This window comes from Mastigoproctus giganteus, chromosome 10 (genome assembly GCF_048544385.1).
Source record: "Mastigoproctus giganteus isolate SK-2022 chromosome 10, ASM4854438v1, whole genome shotgun sequence".
In the NCBI taxonomy this organism is placed as follows: domain Eukaryota; kingdom Metazoa; phylum Arthropoda; class Arachnida; order Uropygi; family Thelyphonidae; genus Mastigoproctus; species Mastigoproctus giganteus.
In genome coordinates this window covers 85767531-85782179 of record NC_143584.1, presented here as the reverse complement: position 1 = coordinate 85782179, position 14649 = coordinate 85767531, and the positions used below count along the sequence as shown (strand labels likewise).

At 38.3% G+C, this 14649-nt stretch overlaps 1 protein-coding gene across 1 annotated transcript in view; it reads left to right on the top strand.

The window, feature by feature from the left end:
- LOC150079133 (annulin-like) overlaps nt 1–14649 on the top strand; it is a 289306-nt gene that overhangs the window by 262154 nt on the left and 12503 nt on the right. Inside the window, exon 15 of the mRNA XM_090382437.1 lies at nt 83–222. Coding sequence (XP_090238563.1) covers nt 83–222 — 140 coding nt within the window. The remainder of the gene's footprint in view (nt 1–82; nt 223–14649) is intronic.

Genomic DNA, 14649 nt, shown 5'->3' with positions numbered 1-14649 from the left:
AGAATACCTCAGAATGTTTTTCTCACTATACCTTATTGTAATAATAAGTATTAAGTTGAGTCATGCCATTTTCCTCTTACAGGTTGAAGGTAATATTGTACAGTATCAACCATTTTCTGTTACTGCTTCCTTTACAAATCCTCTTCCAAAGCTGTTAAAGAATGGAATTTTCACATTTGAAGGACCCGGCTTGGAAAAGCACATGGCAGAGAAAGTTAGAGGGTTAGTTTCTGTATTGAAATATTTAAAGATTTGCTTCAAGTTAATGAATGGAAAAGTTAATGAATATTACAAAAAAAGAGAGGAGAAATGAATAGTAATGAGGCTGAATTATTAGTTAAAAATTACTTGCATTATGCAGCAGTTCATTGCAACTTTATAAAACATCAAATTGGTAAACCAAGTATCATTCTGTGTGACAACCTTTTAAAGGTCAAATTTTTTGTAGCAATTCCCCATATTTTCCAGATAGCAGAATAGCTTTTAAATAATATTATTTTTAACAGTAGTGCATCTGGGACAATTTGTGATTATATGAAGTTGTTGTATTGTGAGTAATAAGACTATGGCACTAACCAATAGCATTCAGGAGTCTGCTAGCCACAAAACATATAGAAGTATAAGAATGTCCTCAGTTTACTGTATTTATTTCTAAGGCCATATAGAGCCATGCTCTATTAAATATTTGAATTTATAAAACATATTTCATTGATTTCATTGTGAGTTATTTATGATACTCACTTATATCCATATTCAACTTACTTTTGTTTTTAAAAAAAGTTGAATTATATTAAATTATTAAAAAGTGCATTTAAAAATTTATTACTTCTTTTATCAATAAGTTTTTTGAGTTATTGCAGGTATTATATAAATTGTATAAATATATAAAATGAAAACGGTTAATTATATTTTTACACACAGTAGCTTGGACAACATTTTGCAGCTCCGGCATATGCTAAGTATTTGATTAATATATAGCCATTTTATTGACTTAATTGTCATATTAATTTATTTTCTAGAAGTAACTTATAGTCCTAGTCACCTAATTAGTTTATTTTTAAAGTTAATACTTAGTGCCATAAAACCTCCATTCATAACTTGCTGCCATTGTTATAGTATATTAGATCGATACGGAATAGCATAACATATCCCAAACTTGATAGCGTAAAGTATAATGCAAAACTAGATAGCATAAAGTATAATACAAAACTAGATAGCATAAAGTATAATACAAAACTAGATAGCATAATACATAGCACTGTATTAGGAATCTGTTAGCTTAATAGTATTATCAATTAATCAATAAAATTTATTAATCTTATTAAATTTCATTTCTAATTAAATTGTACTTAAACAGAATCATGTCCCAGACTAGAGCAGCAAAGCAACGGGCACAAAGTAGTGGGAGTGCTATTGGCTTGGGGAAGAACTGAAGGGGGCGATTCTCCAACACACCAACATATCATTACCTCAATGTGTGGTAATGATATCAGATGAGTAAAGTTAGTATTAGATGGAAACATCATTGAACAAGTAACTGAATTTATATAATTAGGAAACAGGATTTCAGAATTTAAATAGGATATGGAATACAAATTACAAACTTACAACAGAATGAATGGAAATAATAAAAAGAAATTTTGGTAAACAAATGACAATACAAACAAAATTACAAATACATAATATAATGTCAAAGGCAGCACTTAAATATAGTATGGACACTTGGGAAGAGAGATAAACATCTGGAAGCAGCCCAAATGAAATTTCTTAGACCACTATCGGTATTAATGAGACTAGATCACCAAAGAAACACATATAAGAGAAAGACTAAACACCTCCAACTTAAACACAATCTAAAAAAAAAAGTGCAAAATGTGAAATGTTTACGGACTATCTGGAACAGGACATGATCTAGCCAAGGAGGATGTCTTTGTGTGTGCTGGGTGCAAAGAGTGTGAAGAAATTAGGTGTCAACTCAGTGTTCTGATGGTTGTCTATGACAGTTTGAGGTGTAGGGTAGATGCCCTCGAAGAAATTGAAATGGGGACCCCATCAAGCTCTCAGCTACCCAACTCAACACCAGAGCTCACTCTTGTGCATCAGGCAACACAGCGGAAATCTCTAAGGCAGCATGCGCTGATCCCACAGGAGTCAGTTATTGTTGGTGACTTTATTGTCAGGAAGACTGGGAATATATTATGCAAAAAGGATAGTTGGAACAGGACCAGGGTATGTCTGCCAGGGGCAAAAGTTGATGACATTGTAGAGCAGATATCTTTTAAGGGCACAAAAGGTGATATTGTTATACACGTTGGCACTAATGACCTTAAGAGTAAGAGTTCTGCAGATTTACTTAACAAGTACAGGTCGATGTTGAAAAAAAGTGGCAAATAACTCTAACTCGCCACTTTTAAGTTTGAAAGTGTCTGCAATTCTGCTCAGACACAATAGGAGGGAGTATATGATGAGAGTCTTGTCAATCAATTCAGCCCTGGAGAGATAGTGCATGGGGGGGTAGAATTTTTTTCAGTGTGGTCTGTGCTTGCTAACAGGAGAGACTGCTTCTACAGGTATGGGATACACTTAAATGAAAAGGTGCAAGAATATTTGCTGATGCTATCCACACAGTGTTAGATGGGTTGGAAAACTGCTAGCTTGGGGGGTTCACAGATTAGCAGTAGCAGCTTAGAAAGCAAGTTGCTGGGGATTTCAAGAACTGCTGGGATTCATCATGGAACAAGTAAATACATGGGCTGTGTTAGGATAACTAAGAGTAAGAACAGGTGCATTGGTGTACTTGCATGTATACAAATGCTAGAGGTATAGTAAATAAATTTTATGGGCTTAAGGGAAAGAAAACCTGCACGAGAAGCACACAAAAGTTTGATGAAATTTACTGGTAAAAGTACTTTGCCATAACGGCATTTGTATTGTGGCTCGCTCGGTAAACAGACAGTGGGTGTTATCGGTCTGGAGTAGAAGTTGAATCCCATGGGAGCTTGAAACCCTCCCGAAGTGGGGGGGGGGGTAACCTGATCTTTTTCTTTAGAATCACTAATTGAATCACGAACAGAGTCATATTGGAAGTTCTGGTGTCGTAAAAAATGTTCGTAACGTAGTTTCACCGCTAAACTTTTTCAAAGCTTGCCGTGCTTCTCGTGTGGACTTCCTTTGCCTTTTTTTTTTCTTAATAAACAATTTATCCACTAGTCCACCAGTGATTCTAAAGAAAAAAGGTCAGGTTACCCCCTCCACTTTGGGAGGGTTTCAATCTCCCATGGGATTCAATTTCTACTCCTGACTGATAACACCCACTGTCTGTGTACAGAGCGAGCAACAATACAAATGCCGTTACGGCAAAGTACTTTTACCGGTAAATTTCATCGAACTTTTATGTGCTTCTCGTGCAGGCTTTCTTTACCTTTACCATTTTATGAATATGAAGTGCTTGTCAAGACATCAAAGGCAGATTTTGTTAGGATATCAGAGACATGGTGTCACAGCTATAAGCAGTGCAGAATTGGTATTTGAGGAGTACAATGTGTACAGAAAGATAAACAAGAAAGGAAGGGAAGAGAAGTTATGCTGTTAGTTAAGAAACACATAAAATCTAAGGAAGTTCATCCAGTTGACATGGGTGGACAGTGCAATGTTGAGTCAGTTTGGTGTAACATAAGCACTGGGAGAGAGAAAATGAGAGTAGGAGTGGTGTGTTATAGGCCTAATGACTCTGATGAGTACAATGAACAATTTTGCAGGGAAATAGAGTGGGCCAGTAAATCAGAATGCCTTGTGATGTGGGGATTTTAACTTGCTAGATATGGACTGGAACTTGTGGTTTGGTTACTCGCACGCTAGCAAGACTTTTGTGGATTTATTGGAGGATTGTTTTCTACAGTAACATGTTCGAGGGGCAAACAGAGAGAGTAATACTCTTGATCTAATTATCAGCAATGATTATTCATGCTTTAAGAATTTTCAGATAAAGGAACCACTAGGTGACAGTAATCACAGTGTACTGATGTGGGATTTACTTAAAGATGTAACTACCATCAAGGTTAAAGGGCAGGGTTTTTGCTTTCGTAAAGTTGTCTTAGACAGTTTTTAAATTCAATTCAGTGGGATCAACTGATGATGTTACCAACAGTGAATTCTAAATGGGAAGCCTTGGAAGCTACTAGGCTTTTCATACCAACTAAGAAATACTATTCAAGATTTAGACCTGAATGGATGTCAGATGAACTAATGAGGTTCATGGCAGAGAGGAAAAAATGCATGGAATGCATATAAATTATCAGGCAACACAGAAGCCTGTGGTAGATATAAGCTAATCTGTAATCAAGTCACCAAGGAGGTTAGGCAAGCGAAGGCTGATTACGAGAAATCCTTGTCAAAGGATGAAAAAAAAAAAAAACAATTAAAGACTTCTTTACTTATGTAAACCGTAGAAAAAAGGGGATGAATCAGATTGGTCCACTTGGTATTGATGGTTCGACTGTTGATGATCCTGCTGAGATAGCTAACAAACTGAATGAGTATTTTGCATCTACATTCATGCATGAGGAATTCTATAAGGATGGCAGCATAGAAGTTTACTAAACTCTAAAAGGAGCTAAATGATTTTGTAATAATGGAGAGCAAAGTGGAGGAGAAATTGTTGTAGTTAAACATAAAAAAGGCATCTGGGGCAGATGGAATCTATCCTGTTATATTGAAGGAGGCAGCGAGGGAAGTAAGCAAACCCTTAGCCATAATTATGAGAGCATCGTTAGATTCAGGGCAGATCCCCCTGGACTGGAGATGTGCAAATGTATCCCCAATCCACAAAGAAGGTTCAAAGGGTGACACAAATAATTATAAACCTGTTAATTTATCTTCTGTTCCGGGGAAAATAATGGTGTCACTGGTTAAAGAAGCATTGCAGAGTAGGAGTATGTTATAGGCCTAATGACTCTGATGAGTACAATGAACAACTGTGCAGAGAAATAGAGTGGGCCGGTAAATCAGAATGTCTTGTAATGGGGGATTTTAACTTTCCAGATATTGACTGGAATTTGTGGGTTGGTCACTTGCACGCTAGCAAGGCTTTTGTGGATTTACTGAATGATTGTTTTCTACAGAGGAATATTTGAGGAGCAACCAGAGGGAATAATACTCTTGATCTGATTATTGGCAGTGATTATTCATGCATTAAGAATTTTAAGATAAAGGAACCACGAGGTTACAGTGATCACAGCATACTGATGTTTTTTTTTTTTTTTTTTTTTTGTTGTTTTTTGTTATTTAGGAGAATTAGCAGCTAAGGCCATATTGCTCCGGGATATGCGGTGGTCATTCCTTGACCTTTCCGCATCCTCTGTATCTGGTGGTGATGGGCTCGAACCCCGGTCTAATCAAGAAGCGTGTGCTACGCACTGCTGCTCCTTCCCACCTGGCTACGGAGGCGCCTGCATACTGATGTGGGATTTACTTAAAGATGTAATTACCATCAGCTTCTGATGGTAGTTACATCTTTTGCACTAGCTTCTGATGTATGATTCTGGCAACTTGGTCATTTCTATAGGTGTACTCTGTCTGGGTGATAATCTGGCACCCCGTGGCGATGTGCTGGATTTTTTCCAGGGCCAGGTGACATTGTTAACATGTGTATCATCCCAGGGTTCTTAATAGTGTGTTTTCTGTAGTTCCTGGTGTTGATTACCTAGTCTTGGGTGGCAAGCATGGATCCATCCGGCTCGAGGAAGGACCTCTTACTCATCAGTTATGCATTCAAAGTCATCTTATCTATGTAGTCTTGATGGAGGTATTTTGCAATATCTGCCATGGAATGCCTTCTTTGTGCCCCTTTCTTTTTTCGTTTCTTCTGTCTGTGTGAGTGGGGGTTGCCTTGTAGAGTTTGAATGCTGTGTGCCATTTGTCTTTATTGTGGCCTGGTAGATTTATGTGTTTTCCTGCAAGTTTCCTGCTCAGGTTCTTAATCACCTTATTTTGTTCAGTGAGATATGTCAAACCCCGTCCTTCCTTATTTCTGGGCTATGGTTAGTCTCTCGACGGCTGACTTTGGGTGGTGTTTGCAACCCTTGGTCAAAATTATCCTAGTTGATCTCATAATCTCCTTCAGCTCAGTATTGGTTCAAACTATTATTCCAAAGAGTATGTTAGTACTTTGACTGCATAGGTGTTTATGGCTCATGTTTCTGCTATTCAACTTTGATTTTAGCAGACTTCTCAGTTTGTGAGGTACTTCTCAGTGAGGCGGGTCTTGATATCCTTGTTCTAGCTGTTGGGTCTGCATCATCCCCAGATTTATAGGTCTCTCTCTCTCTCTCTCTCTCTCTCTCTCTCTCTCTCTCTCTCTCTGTGCATGTCATGGCTTCAGTCTCTTCACTGGTTTTCCCTGATGCAGTCCCATGGGTCTTGAATTTGTCTAGGCCAAATTGCACCCTGATGTCAGTGCTGAACTCTTTAGTGATGTGGAGTAGCTCTTGGAGTTGATTCTTGGTTGCCATATAGAATTTGATGTCATCCATGTACATCACGTGAGAGAGAGGGTGTTCAGTCTTGAATGCAAGACTGAACCATAGTGAACTCAGGGCAGTTCCATGGAAGATTCCTCTGATAGGGATCAGTCTGGTCGTGATGTTCTCTACCTTGATGGTGGGCCTTGACTTTGCCATGATGGTTCTAGGAACATTGTCAGTGTCAGGTTCACTTTGTAGATCTTCAGTGTCTCTATTAGCCAGCTATGGGTCATGGAGTTGTACTCCTTGTGGTAATCAATGTTGGCTGTATATAGGTTGAGGTGCTTTTTTGTAGGCTTGCTCCATAACTGCTGCATCAATTGTCAATTACTCCTTGCATCCTTTGCTCATCTGCTTACATCCCTTCTGCTGTTTGGCCATTATTTCTGTCTCTCCAAGTGATCTGATCTTATTGGTTATGTAGCTGGTCAGGATCTTATACCTCATTGGGAGATAGATGATTGGCCTATACTCTACCAGTTTGTGGTGTTTTTGTCCTTAGTCTTCAAATAGATGATTCCTTTAGTCAGAGATTCCTGGATTGTATAAGGGTGCCTTATGATCTGGGCAAACTACTCCACCATGTGCCTCTTTCTGTGCTGCTGAAGTTCTTGTACCAGTAGTTGTTGATTTTGTCTATCCCTGTGGTTCATCCTTTGTGGGCCTTCCTGATTTCCTTTTGTACCTCTTTCTCCTGAATCTCCCATTTTGTCATCTCTTGTATGTCCTTGTTTTTCTTCTGTTCTATGTATATACAGGGAGATGGCTAACTTTGCTGCTCCACAGGTTCCCCAAAACTCCTTGAATGCCTTCTCCTCTTGTCCCATTTTCATGTAGAAGGGTATCTGATTTTCATCAAATATCCAGTTATCTGTTTTCCTCTGCACACTCTCCCTGTATTGGTTATATCTCTTGCTGAGTGCCGGGTGGGGGGGGATTTTCTGCTTGAAGGTGATAAGGTATTCTTTGATTCTCTGATTATAGGTCTTGCATTTGCTGTGGTCTTTATTATTATACTTTGATTTTAGCAGACTTCTCAGTTTGTGATGGTATTTCTCAGTGAGGCGGGTCTTGATATCCTAGTGTTCTAGCTGTTGGGTCCCAAGATTTATAGGTCTCTCTCTCTCTGTGTGCATTAATAATAATAATAATAATAATAATAATTATTATTATTATTATTAATAATAATAGTGCTAATACAATACAATACAATACAATTTATTTATCAAGAGAATATGTTTACAATAAATGAACTTGTTAAGAAAAGTGAATTTCTTGACAACAAGTTGAAATTCTTCGTTTACAACAGTTTTGTATACAAATTCTTTTACTACCAGAAAAGACAATGAAGTCACTACTTATAGTACATTCCACACTGTAAACAGAGATAGTAATTTTTCTGTATAGCAATTTTAATCCACTGTATATAGACGTGCGGAAATTTGCCTTTAGCCAGTGGGTAGTTGGTTGGTGGAACAGACTTCCATCCATTGTCGTGGAAGTTGATAGCCTAAATAAATTTAAGGCTCAGCTGGACAGGTATTTCGAACGAACGGAGGGGTGAAGTGTAAGTGGGTTTTTTTTTTTTTTTTTGGCCGATGCTACATAAGCTTGCTTTCTTGCATCATATGCCTCTACTAATGTTAATGCTAATGTTTCATTGAGTATCAAGAATTTTCTTATTAGATATTTTAATTTGGAGATGGGATAACTTCTCATGAGCCTGAAATCAACACTAGCCAGCAAGTTAGCATTAGCATTAGTAGAGGCATTTGATGCAAGAAAGCAAGCTTATGCAGCATCAGCCAAAAAAAAAAATAAAGTAAAAAAAATAAATAAAAATAACCACTTCCACTTCACCCCTCTGTTCGTTCGAAATACCTGTCCAGCTGAGCCTTAAACTTATTTAGGCTATCAACTTCCACGACAAGGGGTGGAAGTCTGTTCCACCTACCAACCACCCGCTGGCTAAAGGCAAATTTCCGCACATCTATCCTACATCTGTCTTTCCTCAATTTGAACTTATGCCCTCTCAGGTGATTATTCTGAGCAAGAGGAAGAATCCCATCAGCATTGAGCATGCTCAAACCATTCAAGGCTTTGTACACCTCTATCAGATCACCTCGCTGGTGCCTAGTCTCCAGACACTGTAATTCGCAAAACTTAAGCCTTTCTTCGTAAGAGCACCCCTTTGTTCCATTCACTAATCTTGTTGCTCTTCTCTGTACTCTTTCCAGCAGCTCTACATCCTTCTTGAAATGAGGCCTCCAGGCCTGTATACAGTACTCTAGGTGTGGCCTGACCATTGCCTTATGCAAGGGAATAATCACCTCCTTATCCCTGCTAGAAAAATTCCTATATATCATTGACAATACACCATGAGCTACTCTTGCAGCCCGTCTGCACTGCTCAGAGAACTTCATATCTGCCTGCACAACCACCCCCAGGTCCCTTTCATTCTCTACCACTGTCAGTGTAGTACCACAGAATTGATACGTTGCTCTGCGGTTGCTGTTTCCCATATGCAGTACTTTACATTTATCAATGTTAAACTTCATTTGCCACCTCTCAGCCCATCTGCTCAACCTTTCTAGATCCTGTTGCAGCAGCATAGTGTCAGTAGTGTCCTTGACAACCCTGCCAACCTTCGTATCGTCTGCAAACTTGGACATTAAGCTTGATATACCATCATCAATATCATTTATAAATACAGAGAACAATAAAGGACCCAATACTGAACCCTGAGGGACTCCACTAATAACATTAGTCCACGATGAGCAGTGTCCATTGATTACCACTCTCTGTCTTCTCCCCCTCAACCACCCCTTTATCCATAGCAGCAATTTGCCTCCAATGCCACACTGCTCCAATTTGTGCAGCAGTCTTCCATGTGCAACAGTATCAAAAGCCTTTCTAAGATCCAAGTATATAATATCAAAGTTATTCCCTGCTTCCAGTTCTTTTGTGCATCATAATATCCAATCAAATCAATACTGCATCATAGTATCCAATCAAATTGGTCAGGAAAGACTTCCCCTTAACAAAACCATGCTGTGTCTGAGCTATAACTGAAGTCTTGTCTAGATGATCCTGCAGTGCTTCTTTAACCAGTGCCTCCATTAATTTTCCGGGAACAGAAGTTAAACTCAGAGGTCTATAATTACTTGTGTCAGCCTTTGATCCTCCCTTGTGAATTGGGGTCACATTTGCACATCTCCAGTCCATGGGTACCTCCCCTGAGTCCAAGGAAGCTCTCATAATTATGGCTAAGGGTTTGCTTACTTCCTTTGCTGCCTCCTTTAATATAACTGGATAGATCTCATCCACCCCAGGTGCCTTTCTTGTGTTTATCTTCAACAATTTCTCCTCCACTTTACTCTCAGTTATTACAAGATTCTCTAGCTTACTGCTAGAGTTGAATACACCTCTGGCATTCCCCTCGCTGAATAACTCCTCATGTGTGAATGTCGATGCAAAATATTCATTTAGTTTGTTAGCTACCTGAGCAGGGTCATCAACAGTTGACCCATCGATATCAAGTGGACCAATCTGATTCATCCCCTTCCTTCTAGAGTTTATATAAGTAAAGAACTCTTTGCTGTTTTTCTTCGCATCCCTTGCCAAGGATCTCTCGTAATCTGCCTTCGCCTGCCTAACCTCCTTTGTAACTTGGTTACAGATCAACTTGTATCTATCATAGGCTTCTGTGTCACGTGTTAATTTTTATGTATCCCATTTTTTTTCTTCTCTGCCATATGTCTCATTAGTTCATCTGACATCCACTTAGGCCAAAACCTTGAACAATATTTCTTAGTTGGTATGTAAAGCCTAGTAGCTTCCAAGATAATTTCTTTGAATGCTTCCCATTTTGAATTTGCTGTTGGTAACATCATCAGTTGGTTCCACTGTATAGAATTTAAATACTGTCTCAGTCCATCGTAGTCGCCTTTTCGAAAGCAATAACCCTTCCCTTTACCCCTAATGGTAGTTACCTCTTTCAGTAAATCCCACTTCAGCACACTGTGATCACTGCCACCTAGTGGTTCATTTATCTGCAGATTCTTAATGCATGAAGAATCACTACTAATAATCAAATCAAGAGTATTACTCCCTCTAGTTGCCTCCCGAACATGCTGATGTAGAAAACAATCATCCAATAAATCCACAAAAGCCTTGTTAGTGTGTGAGTGACCAGCCCCCAAATTCCAGTCAATATCTGGGAAATTAAAATCCCCCATTATAAGACTCTCTGATTTACTGGCCCACTCTATTTCTCTGTACAGTTTCTTATTATACTCATCAGAGTCATTAGGCCTATAGCACACTCCTACTCTCAATTTTGATCTCCCAATGCTTATGTCACACCAAACTGACTCGACACTGCACTGTCCAGCGATGTCGACTGGCTTCACTTCCTTGGATTTTATGTGTTTCTTAACTAATAGCATAATCCCTCCTCCCTTCCTATCTTGTCTATCCTTTCTGTAGCTATTGTACTCCCCAAATTCCAGTTCTGCATTCCTTATATCTGTGTGACACCACGTCTCTGAAATCCCAACAATATCTGCCTTTGATGTTTTGAGCAATAACTCAAATTTATCAAATTTATTTACTAAACTCCTAGCATTGGTGTACACGCAAGTATACATGAACCTGCTCTTCCTCTTAGCCACCCTAACACAACTCATGTGTTTACTTGTACCCCCATGATTCCCAGCAGTCTCTGTAATATCCTGCATCTTATTTTCCAGGCTGCTGCCCATTCCAATAGAAGCAGTGCAAGAATCACTTTCTCCTCTGCCAGTGGCTACTGTTAATCTATTAGTCCTTGTATCCCCCCAATCTAGCAGTTTTCCAACCCACCTAACACTGCCTCGATAGCATCAGCAAACATTCTTGCACCCTTTCTATTTAAGTGTATCCCATCCCTGTAGAAGCAGTCTCTCCTGTTAACAAGTACAGACCAGGCTGAAAAAAATTCTACCCCTTGAGCCCTGTACAATCTTTCCAGGGTCGAATGGACCGACAGGGCTCTCATCATATACAGTGAAACTTTTCCTAACGGACATCTCTCTACAACGGACATTTTCAAATTTCCCAACTCACCTCCATTGGTTTTAACGTGTTTGCAGCTTCTGTCTAGCGGACATTCTCTGTAACGGACACGGACAGGCAATCTGCACTGTTTCGTTTAGATTAGCACTTAATTTGATCTCCCCGTAACGGACAGCGGGCGAGCTCACGACCCTTTTTCTAGGAACGTCTCTTCCACGTATTGCCTCAATCGTGTGTTTATTTTCTATTTCCGATTCTCTGAATTTTATCAAGGTTTACGACGTGGTTCTAAACCCTTTTTCAAGAATTTTAAGGCACGTGTAAAACTTCTGATGAATTCGGTGTGTGCGGGGGGGGGGGATTTGGTCGGCCTTTCGTCTTTTGAGTTTCAGTTTTCAGTTTTGTTCAGTGTCGTGTGAATTGCACAATGTCTTCTCCTAAACATTTAACTTTAAAAGATAAAGTCGAACTCATTAATGCGTATGATCGGCAAAAAAATAATGTTCGCAATCTCGCTGCAAAATTCAAAATCGGGAAGACGCAGGTAAGCGACATCCTAAAGAAAAAAAAATGAACTGCTCAAACAATTTTGGCAACACGGAAATGATCAGGTTCAAAAATGATTCCCGAAAACTGTTGGACTTCAAATTGACAATGTTACGTATGAGTGGTTTTGTCGCGCACGTGCTAAAAAAAATTCCCATTAATGGGCCTATTATTAGGGAAAAGGCTTTGGAGGTTGTGAAATCTATGGGAGTAAATGAGTTCAAAGCTTCTGTGGGATTGCTAGACAAGTTCAAAACTCGGCATAAAACTTCTTGGAAAACCGTAAGTGGTGAAGGTGGATCTGTTGATACTGGGTTGTAACAGAGTGGACCGTCAAATTGGAAGATTTATGTCGTGATTTTGAAGCTAAGGATATTTACAACTGTGACGAAACAGGGTTGGGTTGTTTTTTAAAGCTCTTCCTCAAAAAACAATGAGTCTAAGAAATGAAAAGTGCCAGGGCGAAATTTCTAAGGAACGCTTGACTGTACTATTGTGTACAAATATGCTGGGAGACTTTGAACAACCTCTTGTTATAGGAAAACCACAAAATCCTCGTTGTTTCAAGGGCATAAAGTTGAATCTTTTTAATGTTGGCTGGAAGTCTAATAAAAAAGCGTGGATGACACGAGATATCATGAGCGAATGGATAAGTCACTTTAACCAAAACATGATTCGTCAAAACAGAAAAATTATTCTTTTCATGGATAATGCTGCATCTCACCCGCACATTGAATTGTCCAACATTCAAATCGTTTTTCTGCCACCAAACACATCTGCAGAGTGTCAGCCCTTGGATCAAGGGATAATAAAAAATTTTAAACTTCACTACAGAAAACGTGTTTTAAGACATCTCATTGCAAACATGAATGATGTAACATGTGCGAGTGACCTTGCAAAGAAAATCAGCATCCTAGATGCGATTCAATGGATTTCCTCTTCAGTAAACGCAATTAGAAAACAAACTGTCGTGAACTGTTTTGTAAAGTCTGGCTTCTCAAACGCAAAAATTTAAGTTGTGAACAGCAATGTGGAGCACCAAGAAGAACAAGAACTTCAACATCTATTGATAATGTACGATATTTCAGCTACAAGTGTAGCCGACCGGGCTAGCCAGGTGGGTAAAGTGGCCTACCTGGCAACCCAAAGGTCGCGGGTTTGAATCCCGCCTCGGGCTTCGATCAGAGTACTGCTAAAATCTTGGAGGTGCATTATGGCCATAGAAGCCGATGCGCCAACAACTAACTAAAAAAAAAAAAAAAAGCTACAAGTGACCCTAGCTACAAAGATATCGACTCGAACCTCACTACAGAAGATGGTGCTCTAGATATCAACGACATTATCATCAATATTTTTCAAGAAGTTCCTCATGAGGATGAAGAAATGGAAGGAGGTCATTCTGTCGAAGAACATATTAACGACGAACCACCGATGAAAATAGAAGAAGCGCTCATACAAATCAATTGTTTAAAAATGTTTTTCGCCGCTGAAGAAGATACTGAAGGACTTCCGATGGTTTCTTCACTCCAAACAAATGTTGAAAACAAAATTATCAGCCGGAAGAAGGTGCAGAAGAAAATAAGTGATTACTGTATGTATTTTTCTTAAGATAAAGTCATAATATGCATAGCACAATTGTATGTATATTATTTACATAGTATGAATCAGAGCTGTAATACTCAATATGTTCTACGTTGATAATGATATTAGTAAATTAATAAGAGGAGTTTACCTCAATATAGTACGTGGAACACTTCCGTATGATACTCTCCAGAAATTAAAACGGAAAAAACGAAAAAATCGACAACTTACCGGTACATTAAAGTAAAATATAAATAATTAAAGTAAATTATAAATAATTAAATAATCAATTTAACACAATTCAAAATCAATTCAAAACAATTAAAATTCAAATTAACGCAATTAAAAGAATCTAACGAAAATATTCAAAACGATTTTCCTTGAATTGTGTTAAATTGATTATTTAATTATTTATAATTTACTTTAATTATTTATATTTTACTTTAATGTACCGGTAAGTTGTCGATTTTTTCGTTTTTTCCGTTTTAATTTCTGGAGGGTATCATACGGAAGTGTTCCACGTACTATATTGAGGTAAACTCCTCTTATTAATTTACTAGTATATTATTTACAAAAATATTGTGCAAAATCTGTAAAAAATTTAATTTAATTTTACATTAAACGTTTAACGATTTTTCTTTATCTCTTGTGTATGTAATTGTATATTATTTACAAAAATATTGTTCAAAATCTGTATATATTTTAATTTAATTTTACATTAAACGTTTAACGATTTTTCTTTCTTTCTTTTTTTTTTTTTTTTTCTCCCTCAGACTTCTTGTTAGCGGACACTTCTCTCTAACGGACACATTTTCGTTCCCCATGGCTGTCCGTTAAAGGGAAGTTTCACTGTACTCCCTCCTATCGTGTCTGGGCAGAATTGCAGACACTTTCAAATTCAACCCTAATTCACGGCTTTTTTTCATCAGTGACCTGTACTTAAGTA